This window comes from Seriola aureovittata, chromosome 4, assembly GCF_021018895.1.
Source record: "Seriola aureovittata isolate HTS-2021-v1 ecotype China chromosome 4, ASM2101889v1, whole genome shotgun sequence".
NCBI classification, from domain to species: Eukaryota; Metazoa; Chordata; class Actinopteri; order Carangiformes; family Carangidae; genus Seriola; species Seriola aureovittata.
This window is the reverse complement of record NC_079367.1, coordinates 30,952,707-30,968,661: the sequence shown is the minus strand read 5'-3', so window position 1 is coordinate 30,968,661 and position 15,955 is coordinate 30,952,707. Positions and strand designations below refer to the sequence as shown.

Genomic DNA, 15,955 nt, shown 5'->3' with positions numbered 1-15,955 from the left:
GCCCTCTCCCCAGCCACTTCCACCAGCTCCTCCAGGAGAATCCCAAGGCGTTCCAAGGCCAGTCGAGAGATATAATCCCTCCAGCGTTTCCTTGGTCGGCCCCGAGGCCTCCTCCCGGTGGGACATTCCCGAAACACCTCCCCAGGGAGGCGTCCAGGAGGCATCCTCACCAGATGCCCAAACCACCTCAACTGGCTTCTCTCGACATGGAGGAGCAGCGGCTCTACTCCGAGTCCCTCCCGGATGACCGAGCTCCTCACCCTATCTCTAAGGCTGAGCCTGGCCACCCTGCGGAGGAAACTCATTTTGGCCGCTTGTATTCGCGATCTCGTTCTTTCGGTCATTACCCAAAGCTCATGACCATAGGTGAGGATTGGAACGTAGATCGATTGGTAAATCGAGAAATTCACCTTCCGGCTTAGCTCCCTCTTCCCCACAACGGACCGATTCAGCGCCCGCATCACTGCTGATGCCGCCCCAATCCGCCTGTCGATCTCCCGTTCCATCCTACCCTCACTCGTTAACAAGATCCCGAGATACTTAAACTCCTCCACCTGAGGCAGAGCCTCCCCCCGACCCGGAGCGGGCAATCCACCCGTTTCTGGCTGAGAACCATGGCCTCAGACTTGGAGGTGCTGATCTTCATCCCAGCCGCTTCACACTCGGCTGCTAACCGCCCAAGCGAGAGCTGAAGGTCGGCGCTCGATGAAGCTAAGAGGACCGCATCATCCGCAAAAAGCAGAGACGAGATCCTCCCGCGACCGAACCCTGCGCCTAGAAATTCTGTCCATAAAAGTTATGAACAGAACCGGTGACAAAGGGTAGCCCTGGCAGAGTCCAACCCCCACCGGGAACAGGTCCGACTTACTGCCGGCTATGCGAACCAGACTCCCACTCCTTTGGTACAGGGACTTAATGGCCGCTAACAAGGGGCCATCCACCCCATATTCCCGGAGCGCCCCCCACAGGGAGCCCCTGGGAACATGGTCGTAAGCTTTCTCCAAATCCACAAAACACATGTGGACTGGATTGGCAAACTCCCATGCTCCCTCCAGCACCCTAGCGAGGGTAAAGAGAGCTGGTCCACAGTTCCACGCCCAGGACGAAAACCACATTGCTCCTCCTCGATCTGAGGTTCAACTATCGACCAGACCCTCTTTTCCAGTACCCTGGCATAGACCTTACCAGGGAGGCTGAGGAGTGTAATTCCCCGGTAGTTGGAACACACCCTCTGGTCACCCTTCTTAAAGATGGGGACCACCACCCCAGTTTGCCACTCCAGAGGCACTGCCCCCGATGTCCACGCAATGTTGCAGAGGCGTGTCAACCAAGACAGTCCTACAACATCCAGAACCTTGAGATACCCAGGGCTGATCTCATCAACCCCCGGGGCTCCGCCACCGCGCAGTTGTTTCACTACCTCAGCGATTTCTGCCCCGGAGATTAGACCATCCATCCCCAGGTCTCTTGGCTCTGTTTCCTCCACGGAATACGTGTTGGTAGGATTGAGGAGCTCCTCAAAGTATTCCTTCCATCGTCCGACTCTATCCTCAGTTGACGTCAGCAGCTCCCCGCCCCCACTGTAAACGCTTCGCCCGCCGGTACCAGTCAGCTGATTCCGGAGACCCACAGGCCAACCACGCCCTGTAGGCCTCCTTCTTCAGCCTGATGGCTTCCCCCACCCCTGGTGTCCACCAGCGGGTACGGGGGTTACCGCCACAACTGGCCCCAGCTACCTTGCGGCCGCAGCTTGCAACAGCCGCCTCAACAATAGCAGAGCGGAACAAGGCCCATTCGGACTCAATGTCCCCCACCGCCCTCGGGACGCGATCGAAACTCTGCTGGAGGTGTGCGTTGAAAATCATCTTGACGGGTTCTTCCGCCAGGCTTTCCCAGCAGACCCTCACAACCCGTTTGGGCCTGCCACAACACATTTTCTTCACTTTTCTTTTTTGATTTGCTGATCATTTTGGCTGTGTTACAGCTGAAGGTATGGATTTCTGCAAGAAAGTGTCTTTTTTGACATATTTTTAAAATCTAATGTCAGTTACTGTTACAGGTCTATTATACACTGGTAACACATTTCGTACCCTCTGGGGTTCCTCGCGTCCAAAAAAGGACACACAAAGAAAATGCTATAAAATCATTTCGTTCTGCTTTTTTTTGCATACATCTCTTAAACCACTTCAGTTCTGCTCAAACCTACCAAATTTGTATTAGTTTTCAGGATTTTAACCCTTTAAATGCCAGTTTGAAGACATGTTGCCTCTTGTTTTATTAAAAAAACAACACAGAATATGAGATATTTCCCACATAATACATGATGGAGGGATGTGACATTGTTTTATATCAGAGTCTTTTATATCAAGACATTTCTCAAAACCAGAATATGATCAGGGTGACTTTTGAACACAGGAAATAAATCATGTACTCATCCCGGCAGTAGCCTCCATGGCACTCAAAATTTCCCTGGAATTTTCTAGTTATCAATTAATATTCAGTTTTTGTTGATGCCAGAAAGATTCAACAAAGGCAGATACAAAGATACTGAAACTAGACTCACCTCCTCGTGGTTGTCTGCCTCCTCCACTCAGACTAGTTTCAGGTTACATCCCTGTTTATCATCGTCATAGAAAATATGAACCATTTGTGTGAAGTTTTGTCTTAATTGCTGTGTGAAGTCTTGAGTTATGGCTAAAAAGTGTTTTTTGAGGTCGGACTTGCCTTGACCTTTGACCACCAAAATCTATTCAGTTCATCCTTGAGTCCAAGTGAAAGTTTGTACCAAATTTGAAGAAATTCCCTTGAGGTGTTACTGAGATATTGTGTCCATGAGAATGGAACAGACGGACATACATACAGATGGACAGACAACCCGCAAACAACATTCTCTGGCTGTCGCTGGTGCGGAGGCATAAAAATGGTGTGCAAACTGTGAAACAGACAGAAAGGATTTGGTGTGTTTTAGGCTGATAACCCACAAAAAAAAAACACTGCCAGAGAACCCACACAATACCTACAAACTGCAGAAACAGCACACTGTTTTTGGATCATCGTCATGCTCAGAGAATCTGTATCTACAAGTAGTTTTGAAATTAAATGTCCACAGTTCACATAATCTGGTTGAAATATATACACATTAAGTGCTTGAAGATCCAATCATCACTAAAGCATGTGTCATGTAGAGAGCTAATAAAAACAAATGATATGGTCAAAGTTGTCATATTGGCATTTAAGGTGTATTGATTGATTTCTAAATGTTTTCATAGCCTAGCCTGTTAGCTTAGCTACGTTTTCATATTCTAGCCTGTTAGCTTAGCTTGACCTCTGCCTGCACTGCATTTTCTCCTCTGATGTTTCCAATGTGGCTTCATTTCCTCGACACAAGTCAGAAATGAAATCATTCAAAACACAAACTACTTTTAGTTCATTCACCTGCTGCTTAATGCTATGCTAATTACAACCTGCTACATCCATGGTATGGTCTAATATCACTGAGCTGGATGTTTGTCTGATGCTGCGTCATATTCTCAACATGATCAAACAGTTCATTAAGTCAGTCTAACATCTGATCATGTGATCATAGTTGACTGATCTATGTAAACTTGTCACTGTAGCAACAGTGGTTACATAACCTTAGAAACGATCGAGCCGCAACTCAACCATGCTCAACCATCCAACTCAACCATCAAAGCTGCACTCTGGAACAAATAGCACTACACCTCTGGCTGGGATATTAGTCAGTCAGACCAACATCGTGGTTGTTGCCACCTGCACACGCCACCACAGCTCAACCAGACTCTGCATACTTTTCCCCAAATTAGGGCTTTTTCTGGATTCAGTAATAAACTTCATAATGTCAGCTCATCTCAGAAGTGATTTATAACTGATCTCTTAATCCCTCAATCAAACTTCATTCTTCTGTCAGTTTGAAACTAAAGTGCACTGTTCTCCAGTCACTTCTCTGCATAGCTGGACAATAGCAGGAACTGTTTATTGGTCTAATCACAGTGATCAGGGCTGAACTATGAGACTGTATTAACAGTCACCTTATCTGTTGCGCACACACACACACACACATTCCAGCTCCATTAAATCACAGTCGGCTTGTTTTTGGACGAAGATGGAAAAAAACTCATTCTAACAATGTAGTGTATGTCTGACTGACATGACCTTTGTGTTCATTTTATCTCTCAGCACCACCATGTCAGATGCACACCGGTTATTAAACACAATAATGACCCATGTGCATACACATACACTGTCTGTCAACTTGTGTTAACATGTCTAAACGATAAGGCTTGATTATAATTTTTGTTCTCATATCTTCAACCTACCACTGCCAGATAAACACATTACGGCCTGGAGGTTAAAAATACACACTGGCACACTGAGGTTTGGTCATGGAGGAATTCAAATTAAATAAAAAAATTAAAAAAACATGAAAATGTAGACTTGATAAAAATGTAATTACTCATGATAAGTCAAACATTCAACCCCCTATCTCATCATTTCAACTTGGTGTGTTACACTTTTGACTTATGATTAGTAATTTTATTTTTAACCTTTTTTTTTTTTTTTTTATCTTTTCCAGACAGAATTGAATTAAATGCCAAACAGTGTACAACAGATTTAAATTAGGGTGTTGAGGTCCTCGTCTTCCTGGCCTGTCCCCATCTGGAGCTGTCACCATTTTTAACTTGAATTAAAAACAGATTGGAAAGACTGTGAGCAGAGCGGAGATGCAGACGTCTAGCATTATGCTTGTTTTGGCCAACAGAAGGGGCTGGCTGCTAGCTGTAGCAGCTCCAGAAATTAAGCTAAAACCATCTAAACAGAGTTATCCAATCAGATTTTTGTTTGTCCCTAGGCAGAGAAAAGGTTAGGTGGTTCATTCATTGGTTAGGAGTAAAAAAACATACTCAAAGCCACCCAGCCAGAATTTGAGAAAATTGTTTTCATGTTGGAAAGACTGAAGAAGAATAAGTTGCCTGATTGTCTGCAATTGACTTCACATGAAAACATTCATAACCAGGAATACTTTTATGAAAAAACCCTTTTAATTCTTTTGATCTGTGGACTCTTAGGGACAAAAGGAATAAGTAATCAAAGAATAGACAGTCTGACTTCATAACCTCCTCAAAAGGTAGGGAGTCACCACTGTCACATGCCATCTTCCTGGTTTATAATGCTGGTATGAATGAATGAATGAATGAATTACACTTTTGTGCTCATAATTTCTGTAAAATGAACTGAATAGTTGAAATGTTGTGAATCTATATAAGCTTACAATATGTAGCATGTTAATAGTGACAAAAGTTTAAAATGTATCTTTATGACTTGCAATGCGGCTTTGCGCAAGCTTTAAACTGGTCGTCAGTGAACAGGTGAGTTTTAAGAGGCTCAGCCCCCTCAGTTGTATTTTTTGCTCCCTCTGTTTAAGTTTCATGTAGAAAAATGGCAAAAACAATAAAATTATTGGCCAAGATACATGATGATGAGAAGACAATGAGAAGTGCGGTTTTAGTCAGGCTGAGGGAGAACAGGAGGTTTCCTTCTATCTCATACAAATCGCCCTGTTTTAATAGTCTAAGATGTAATATTTATTTCCTATAGATTTGCACTGAATTGAGTCTCAAAAATACGGAACAAAGCACAGTCAAAATAGATAAAACATTGGATATTTTGTTGATTTATTGAGCGTCAAATAAGAAATGTCCCCGGTTTTCATTTCAGATATCTGGTCTCTCTAGCTCAACTCTAGGTAGTGAGAGCTAGCATTTTGTTTTGTTGAGTTAGCTTGTTGTGTAGGAGCTGCAGCTTTATTAGAATGAGAATTATCACACGATAAATTCTAATCCGGTCATCCTGGAGACCAAGTTGATGTTTGTACCAAATTTGAAGAGATTCCCTCAACGTGTTACTGAAATATAAAGAGGTAAAAAGAAAGTGTGGTACTAGGGGAGGACTAGGATTAGGCAACCCAAATCTTGTTCTCATTAATGGCTTATAACTGATTTGTAAAGCTTTAGCAACTAATCTATTAATCACTGATAAAGCCATTAATTACAGTTTACAAACCCTTCATAAATGAGAGCATGGTGCTGATATTCTTTAGTGGACATGTGAAGTTATAGTGACTGACCTGAGGGTACAGTGACGTGGACGGTGTACTGGCCCCTCTGCGTGTGGAAACTCTTCACACTGGTTTTAACTGAAGTAGATGATGATGATGATGATGATGATGATGATGATGAGGAAGAGTTGGTAGAGGAAGAAGAGGAGGTCAGAGCGCGAAGTTTCTTCCTCTCCTTCTCAATGTGCTTCATCAGCAGGGTAGCCATCTTGTCTCCTCTTCCTCCCCGTGACAGAGTCTTCCTCAGCAGAACGGCCTGGGCCTCCTGCAGACTGTCAGAGAAATACATCATACACACAAAATACATCATATACACAAAATATACACAAAAATAAGTCATACACAATTTAAACACACTGATAAATGTGTGGAGTGTTAGAGGCTATATGAGGGTGAAATGCTCTTTTCACTGGAAAAGATATAAAGAGTAAATATTGAAGCCACCTTTTTACAAGATTGTTGTTTTAAACCAAGTTGGCTGTAAATATAAGAAGTCAGAGTTTGTTGGTGCAGTCCGGCTGTATCACACTGTCAGATCAGGAAAACACTCCACAGGAAGGACTACACGATGCGTTCACTGCTCCTCTGAAGAGGCCGAACTGCAACATAAACAACCTCCGGTTGTGATCAGCTGCAGCTGCTCAGTCGAGCTGTGGTCATGGTTACTGCTGGGACTACAGCTGCTGCTGCTGTGTGAATAATGGTGCTGTGGATGTGTTACAGTAGCTGTACTGCGACTCCTCTTTACGGGTTAAGCCCCACAGGATTTGAACCTATGCATCCAGAGCAGACAGATGGGCTGAGTAGAGCTGCACCAAATAGTCACTTGATCAGATAGTAGATTGATAAAAAAAATATCTGCAACTGTTTTGATTACTTTATTAAAAAATGGCAAATAAAATCCTGTTTTGTCAGATATAAACATTTCCTGCTTTTCTATATTTGATGCCACATTAAACCAGCAGAGGTAACATAACACATAATACTATATAATAATACAGCTCAGTCTTTCTCTGTGGATCATAGGGGAAGCAAAACAATTGATATATTTTAGGAAAACCAAGGAAAATCGACCAAAGCTGCTCTAATGAGTGAAATCAAAGAACCACTTGTTCAGAAATTAGTTATTTTAGTTAGTCAGGAAGTTAATTGTCCACACTGTTAAAAACAATACAGGAACATGATGAGTACAAATGACAGGGACACAAATCAACAAACCACTTGATTTAAAATACATCAAGAAAGTCAAAATGAAAGTAAAATGCTATGAATTCTGACAGGACTGTTAGCGCTATCAGATGAATAGGTGCTGCTCATCAACATAAAAAGGGAAACAGGGTTTTGAAGAAATGTGAGCTAAAATACTGATGTTCACAACTACACATTTGGCTGCTGTTGTCATTTGACCACATTTACAGACTGATAGAAAATTGGTGGGAACGTTCTGTTCATCTCTAACGCTGAGAGCAATGTGGGAGAGGGCCGCTGTCTGTGTTTCTGTCTCAAAGGCCTTAAACAGTGTGAGAAGGAGCCCAGACCTCCTGCAACTCCATGTATAAACACCACAGATTCATCCACAGCTGATAACTAACACACACTCCAACACCCTGCAGTCTGACAGAGCTTCACTCTCCTCACCTCAAACTTCACAGCTTTTGGTTTGTCCTTGACTTTTACGAGTTATTCAAAGCTGAGCTGGACAGAGCAGATAAAACTAAAGCCATGAGGAGCTGGTTTAAGACTGATGACTGAAAGGATATTAAAAGTAAACATTTGTTGTTCTTCATGAGATTTGTGTTCTTCATTTTATGTAGGGTTATTCTCAGGAACTGTACAGCTGCAATGCTCTGAGCTTCTTCTTTCTCTTCAGCTGGGGCTCAGACATCAGAGCTGGATATTAATGGATTTACAGATTTAAAAAAAAACCTTCTTTGAATCATTGGCTGCAAATTGTAGAGACAGTGGTTTAACAACACTAAGTGCTGTGCTACAGGTGTTATCCTCAAGAATCTTCTTTTTGGCTGAACCGCAACAGCAGGGACAAAGAGGAGTCATTGGTAACGAGGCTTCTAACAACTATGACTCTACATATCAAACAGAGGGAGTTAGATTTTTCCCCCATTTTTCCTCCACTTTTCTTCTTATAGGCAAGAAATGCATCAGTTCTTCCATAAACAACATTTCTTCAACCACTGGTTCTTTGTCAGCGACTCCACATTCCATCAGTTCATTGTAGTGGCTTTTTATTCGCTACTAACATTTTTTAAATAAGTATTCAAGGCCTCCCCTTCAAATTTTCTTCTGCTGACTGACTACAGGGATAAAGTAGCAGACTCTCAAAGATTCTTCTGAACATCTGGATGAAAAGATTCTGACCAGTGTGGCTGTAGATTTACTCAGCAGGTAGCTGGAAGTGACAAAACTGAGCAAGAAGACGAGATGTTTTCATCTCCCATCTTTGTTTAGTTTAGAAACAGGAGTCACAACTTGAGGAATGTGTTAAAAATCTTATTGATGCTGCAGCAGACAGAATATTCTGGATCCAGATGGTTGGAGGAGTCAACAGCAACAGGTGCTGTTAAACCACTGTCTGTGTGTGTATATTCACACCAGATACTGCAGCCTGTTTGAAGCAACTACGTTACCCAGAATCCCTCCAGACTCATTTCCCTGTGGTCTGAATCTTGTATTCCCACAGTCTGTCCTGATCCTGGCTCTGACCCCTGACCTCCATGACCTTTGACCTGTGACTCAGGGTTGTGTTGATTGTCAACACCGAGGAGACTCTGGTTTCTCACACTGACACAGATCAAACTCTTCACGTCAACTCAGAGACCAGGAGGAGACATGTTGACCTCTGTTGACCTTTCTCTCATGCTGACGGTCAAACATGCTTTTATATCCTCATGTCTTGTCTTCAGAAATTCACTATATCCACAGTTTGAAGCAAAACAACTGACCCACATCCTTAGCTGCTCGGATTTTAACTAACAGTCGAAGACCAGATCATGTCACTCCTGTTTCAGCCTCTCCTCACTGGTCACTTTTAAAGTTGAAGATTTTACTGATTCATTCGAAACTCTTCATGGTTTAGCTCACAGTTACGTTACAGAATGAATCAGAGCCTCATATCCTAAAGCAGGACTCTGCTGGATCTTTTATAAGTCCTGGTTCAGGTCTAAAGGAGAACTGCTGAAGACCAGAACTCCCTGCATGAACACCTGAGGCTGCAGAATCAGTGACATGAGGTTTTACTTTCCCTGTTATTTTATTGCTTTTATCATATTTTATTGTATTTTATGTATTTTACTCTATTTTATTCACTGTAATTTTTTTGCTGAATCTTTATATAATGATTTTTTTTTATTTAGTTTTAATTTGTAACATTATTTTGAAGGATACCGTGTTGTCGTCGTCATTGTTAGGTTGAATTTGTCTGACAGTTGTGTGGCGTAAGATTCCTGTGTCACCATCCACTACTGATGTTTCATTACGTTTTCATTTGCTGACCTTTTAAACTTGACATATAAAGTCAACATGTTGTTTTCCATGACAGCCCTGAAGTGTGGTCTAACTACCTACTGGACATCCTGTACCTTCCATGACAGTTTTTTTTTTTCTTTATCAAAAGCACTTTAATAAAAAATATTATAATAGATACTATTATTATAAATTCGCATAAATGTCTGTTTCTTATTGTTTTTTTCCATGTTGTTTGTGTACTTATTTACAGACCAAAATAAACCTTTACCACAGTGTGCAGTATGTGGTCACAGTGAGTAAAATCAGGTGAAGAGCTCCACCTGCAGTCTGAACAGAGAACTGCACCAACTCTGCAGTCTGGACTCAAACACAAACTGTTCTCACAGGGGAGAGAGGGACGAGGAGAAGGGGAGAGAGGGACGAGGAGAAAGGGAGAAAGTGGAGAGATGGAGGAGGAGGAACAGGAAGAGGAGGAGGAGAGAGAGGGAGAAGAGGAAGAGGAGCGGAAGGAGGAGAAGAGAGGGAGGAGGAAGTTGGGCAGTTGCCCACGGTAACATCCTGCACTAAGCGTGAGGAGAGAGCAGTAATCTTACCTCAGCAACTGCTTCTTTGCTCCTCCGCTCTTCAGCCTCTCCACCTCCTTCCTCCTCGTCTCTGCAGGATCCACAGTTCTCTCCCCTCTCAGAACCTGATCAGACCCCAGGTCTGGAATCTTAGAGCTTGCCCGTCTCTGGTTCTCTACTTTAGACCCTGAATAAAACTCTACCTGTGAGATTTTAAAGACCCCTTCCCTTTCCTCTGACTCAGAACTTGAACTAGTTTGTTCTTCTTTAGACCCAGACCCAGACCTGGACATCAGAGATCCTCCTCTCTCTGCTTCAGGCCTCAGGTTTGGGACTGTGTAGGCTGTTGATCTTTTAGCTGAGCCAGACTGTCGGATTACACTTTCATCTGCTGTCATAGACCTTTCTTCAGTCTCAGACCCTGAAAGAGACTCTAGATTCTGGTTTTCAGTCAGAGACCCTGGATCTGCTCCTTCCTGTATCTCAGTCTGTGGATGGGACTCCACACTAGAGGTTTTAAAGGAGGCGAATCTTGTCTCTGAATTTGAGTGTAAAGCTTCCTCGGCCTCAGGTTCTGGATCAGACTTCAGGGTTGGAGTTTTTTCTGTGATCTGTGCTCCTTCCTCTTTGGCCTCAGTGTCTCTGGTACAGGTTCCAGATTTAGATCCAGCTTTAGTCAGTGCTTCCTCAGCTGTGATCTTCATCTTCACCTCCTTACTTTTCAGAGAGGCCTGGTTCTCCTCAGGCAGTGGAAACCTTTTTTGAACACCTTCAGTTTTGAGTCTACACTTAGCAGAACCAGAGATGGGGATCTTAGCATCCTCTTCTCTGTTGTGGGTTTCAGCTGGAGTAGATGGATCCAGGTCTGAGGCTCCTGGTTTAGCATTTAAAATGGCAGCTTTGCTGGTGATCTTTGTTGTGGCAGCTCTGGTGGAGGCAAACAGAGGGAAAATGGCAGCAGGACCAGAGCAAGCTGCCATGACGTGGCATTGAACAGGTCTGGTGGTTCTCTTCGGGGTGGTGGTTGGTCCTGGAGGATTATGGGGGGGGTTGAATTGGACAGGAGGCCTGTGTGGGATGATGGTGGGTTGGAGGGAGGTCAGTGGCCGCTCTAGCACAGAAAACGTCACCGTGGAAAACTCACAGCGAGGACCGTGGAAACCTTGCCGGCAAACACAGCGATTAGATTGTCGGCACAACGCTCCGTTATGGCAACGAGGAAAACATCTGGCTGCAGGAGGAGACAAGGATCGGAGACAGAGAGGAGAAGGACAGAAAAAAGAAGAAAAGTAATAAATATTTAATTTATCAATTCATTTAAGATTAGAAAAAGAACAAAAATCAACAGTAAACATCATAAAACTGGTTTTCAATTTTGATTCATCCAGAAAAAAAAAGGACCACACACACCTAACACTATCATTGATAAAGCCTGGATTCAAGAGCACAAAACCTTTCACATGTATACAACATTATTTGACTAAAATGAGATGCTGAGATATGACAACAATTAGCATGTTTACAAAAAAAAAAAAAAAAAAAGACGTCAGAAGTCCCTCCTCATTTTCACAGTTTAAACACGTCTTGTGTCTCTTCTTTCAGCTCCTGAACATTTGAATTTTTACTTTATATAAAATATATTTCTCTTTTCTTCCTGATGTTGTTTCTGTCAAATGCTGTATTCTGTACAAGTTATCATTTTTATAAATAGGTGGTTGTACATGTTTCGAAGAATGATTTTTGCTCGCTTGTTAATTTTCATTGTTTAACCTCTTGTCTTTTATTTATGATATTTTCTTTTCCTGATTACATGACCAGAGGTTGACTTAGTCCACAGCTGCATTACTGGAGTCACAGTACAGATCCTCCTGGTTAAATATGACTCTAATACAAGTGAAAGTTTTTAAGTCACATTTTTACCTGAGTTAAAGTACTAGAGTACTTTAACTACTTCAACTTTAACTACAAGCTATTTATCTGGAAATAAACACTTAACTCAACATGCTTTCCAAAGTTGGATGGCAAATTTCTGTAAGTAGAGATGAATTCTGGTCATGCTGAACACAGCAAACATTTAAACAAAAGGAATCTTTATCTCATTTAATAATTTTTAAACATGGACTTGAAGCATCTTCTGCTTCATCTTTATCTAGTAGCCACTGTTAGGACACTGCCGGGTTCAAACTGAGCTGTTCAAACATGCAGCAGCACAACATGACTGACAGCATAGGAGTTGGCTGTGATCAACACAGTGTATGGTCTATTACACTTTTAGAAAATAAAATAAAATTCATTCTTCTGACTAGAAGCTCTGCTTCAAAGTAAGAGTACTTAAATAATACTCAAGTAAAGTACAGATACTGGAAAAATATACTAAAGTACAGTACTCAAGTAAATGTACTTTGTTACTGTCCACCCCTGCACATGACAGAAGAAAACCTGCTGGACAATAGTTCATAAACTGAGTCAGGCCCATGGCTGCTAATGATTTTGACTGCATTGCCATTTTTCATGCTAAAAAATAAGGACAAGAAAAGTCAAGTCAGTTTTATTTACATATAAAGACCTTTACAGGCTGTAGAACATACAACAACCCCTATATTTATTTACAGCCTTCATTTGATCGAGAAAAAACTGCAACAATAGAGAAAAAAATAAGCTGACATGTAGAGTTAGTCTCAGTACTACTGAGGACAGAGACTCAGAGGACAGAGACTTCTGTCAGTCTAATAGGTCGACTCACACTTACAATACATAGCAATGAACAAATCATATTCAAGTTCAATTCATCTGACATAAACTCACGAACGACAAGAAATAAGAAATGTGACTCAGTGGAGTTCACAGCTGAACCTTCAGAAAAACAAACTGCTGTTTAAGTGTCCCCATATCCAGGTAAGTTGTCCACTAAGCACCAAAATCATCAGCTGATAAAAGTGTGTGATAACAGCGAAATACATCACATGGAGGCAATGAATATAAACAGTCTGTGAATACAGAAAAATATCCCATTTAGAACTAAAAATAGTCATACTAAAACATACAAAACTCTCAGAATGAAAAGTCTTCATTCACAACTAAACAAACAATTCTGTAAATTTGCTATGGTTGGATGATTTTGGCTGAAATGCACCCTGGTAGTTGTAGTTGACTAACACAGATGTTCATCTTCTGCTCTGAGGAGAGTTTCATGTCCGTCAGAGACGTGGACAGAGATGACTGTCGGTCAATCTAAGGACAGCACTCTGAAACAGCTGCTCTCACTTTGAAACTCGTAGAGGAAAAGCCAGTAAGTAGACCTTGGGTTGAGATGACTTAGTGAAAGTTCTGGAGCTGTGAACTGTGGAGTTTTGTCATTCAGCAGAGTTGATGCAAAAACAAACTGATCTGCATTTTCACTTTTTCAGATTTTCAACATTTGGAAAAAATCCAGAGAGACAGACCGTCCGTCTGTCCATCCGACCGTCTCCTCTACACAGTTGTTTATGTGTGCTGTGTGTTTTTGAGTTTTCTTCTTTCAGGACAATGTGACCAAACAGAAAAGCTTTACGCTGCAGGCTCTGAGCCCCCTGGAACTTAGAGAGGTGTGTGTGTGTGTGTGTGTGTGTGTGTGTGTGTGTGTGTGTGTGTGTGTGTGTGTGTGTGTGTGTAAGCCTCCAGCCAGAGAGGGTTAATCTGTCTCCATTCATTCACGAGTTTCTGCAGGACATTCACAGCCGTATAATCCCAACCTGAAAGAAACCATGGGTCCTGTGTGTGCAGCCTCCTCTATAAACCACATTTACATACAACTCATCTGCAGCAATCAGTGTGTTTTGGAGGGAACGTAGCAGTTTGTTTTCATTCTGTCATAAAACAATCTACATTTGTTGTGTACATGTACATTTGCAAATCCTGTTTAGTGCATGATCAAGTGCATATTTAGTTCTCATGTTAAAATGAGTCAGCAGCACCTTCATTAGGTATGTAACAACAATTTAATTATGTAAACATTTATAAAGAGGTATAACTTATAAACAAAAACTGTTTATCAAAATCATAATATGTTGCAATGTAATTGCTGTTAGGTTATATTATGTTAATTAGGACCAAATCAGACTAAATGTAGTCCAACCTGATTCAGCCCTAAAACAAAGTGCATGGATGATTGCCTCAGTCAGTTAGCATGATGTCATGTATGAATACAACAGGTTAATATTACTTATATTACATATTATAAACCCTAACCCTAACCCTAACCCAGTTCTTCAAATCTTCATTAAAACAACATTCAGGTGTCTTTATCAAAACTGAAACTGATTTTCTATCTGACATCATTCCTCTTGTTCATATGGGAAATAAACAACAACTCTTCTTAAATTTACTCTTCCTCTTTGTTACTGTCCTTCCATTGGAACTCAATGGGGAACCAGTGTCCACATAAACAAAGTTTTCACGATAAAATAAATACTTCTAAAGATATCCACTTAACATGTTTAACTCAGACCGCTTAAACCACATAAACTTCATTTTGGAAAACATTGTTGCAAAAAATGAGGACTATAAATTTGAAAAACGGTGAACTTAGCCTTTATTTAGCTTACTGACTACAGCTGTTCAATCACTTGTCTATTCAGACAACAAACATCAATAGTTGTTAACTAAAAACAAGAAGCTGTTTTGGTTCACTTCTGTCTGATATCAGGAGTCATCATTTCAACACTGACTGGATGTTGATGGTAAATGTGTAAATCTGTTCTCCTTGTAAACTGTGTGCTGTGGGTTAACAGCAAAAACAGAGGTAGAACAGTCACTTATTGCTCTGTGTTATGAATTTTGAAACCATGAACCACTAACCCCAACATAAACAATGTACTTTTAACTAGCCGTTCAGTTTTGGCAAACAAAACCATAGATTGTAAATAAAGATGGATGTAGCCTCTGTGACGTCATCCGACGAGCAGATGAGGCTCAAGGTGAGCTGCTCCACTGTTGCCATCTTGGCAGTGTCTGACTCCACCCCCAACGCCTAGCTAATCCAAAAATTTGTTTTAAAGTTTAATCCATGGTTTATCGTATAAGTATTCAATCCAAAAAATAACTCTGGTCCATCTAAACATCTCGTTATCGGTTGGCGATGTCAGCAGTTGATATGTTCAATAAAGTTAATTTTCTCCTAAAGGGGCAGGGAGGTGAAGAAACTCACGTCACACAGATACAGGAAATAAACGGAAATGAAGCGTCCTGGTTTCTATACTGTTTCTGCTAATAGCTAGTTAACAAGCAAAGCCAGGTGTACTTGCTGATTCATGGTAATAATAAAATAATACTAGAATTTCACTCACCTCAAGTGAGACTGTGGTTTGATTCAAAGTGGGACAACAAATGGCGGCGGCAGCTTGTACTCACGTTTGGTGCATCTCCTGGTTCTAGGCGTCAAAGTCCATCCAACGCAGCACTGACCTCCACAGACATGAGGACTGACACAGAGAGAGAGAGAGAGAGAGAGAGAGAGAGAGAGAGAGAGAGAGAGAGAGAGAGAGAGAGATTATTTTTATAACTCCAAGTAAGTAAACAACAATAGCAAAGCAAGCTTGTGATTTGATGTTAACTGTGATGTGATGTCATTCCCAGCTCCGACATCTGAGAAGAATGGAACAGAGCATTAAATGTGTGTGTGCTGCAGACTGATAGCCTCTTGGCCTTCTGGGAAAAGGAATCAATTAACAGACCAACACTGGGTTAGACCCCCCATCAAAGTGACAGGCCAACACAACTTCACAGCCGTGTGTAA

At 41.7% G+C, this 15,955-nt stretch overlaps 1 protein-coding gene across 9 annotated transcripts in view; it reads right to left on the bottom strand.

Annotated features, from left to right (window-relative positions):
- Positions 1-15,955, bottom strand: part of LOC130167390 (latent-transforming growth factor beta-binding protein 4-like) — a 128,226-nt gene that overhangs the window by 104,791 nt on the left and 7,480 nt on the right. For all 9 annotated transcript variants that reach the window (XM_056373539.1, XM_056373532.1, XM_056373530.1 and 6 more), the window contains exons 2-4: positions 15,571-15,641; positions 10,213-11,413; positions 6,146-6,408 (exon numbers count right to left, since the gene is read on the bottom strand). In XM_056373539.1, the coding sequence (XP_056229514.1) occupies positions 6,146-6,408; positions 10,213-11,413; positions 15,571-15,641 (1,535 nt within the window). The remainder of the gene's footprint in view (positions 1-6,145; positions 6,409-10,212; positions 11,414-15,570; positions 15,642-15,955) is intronic.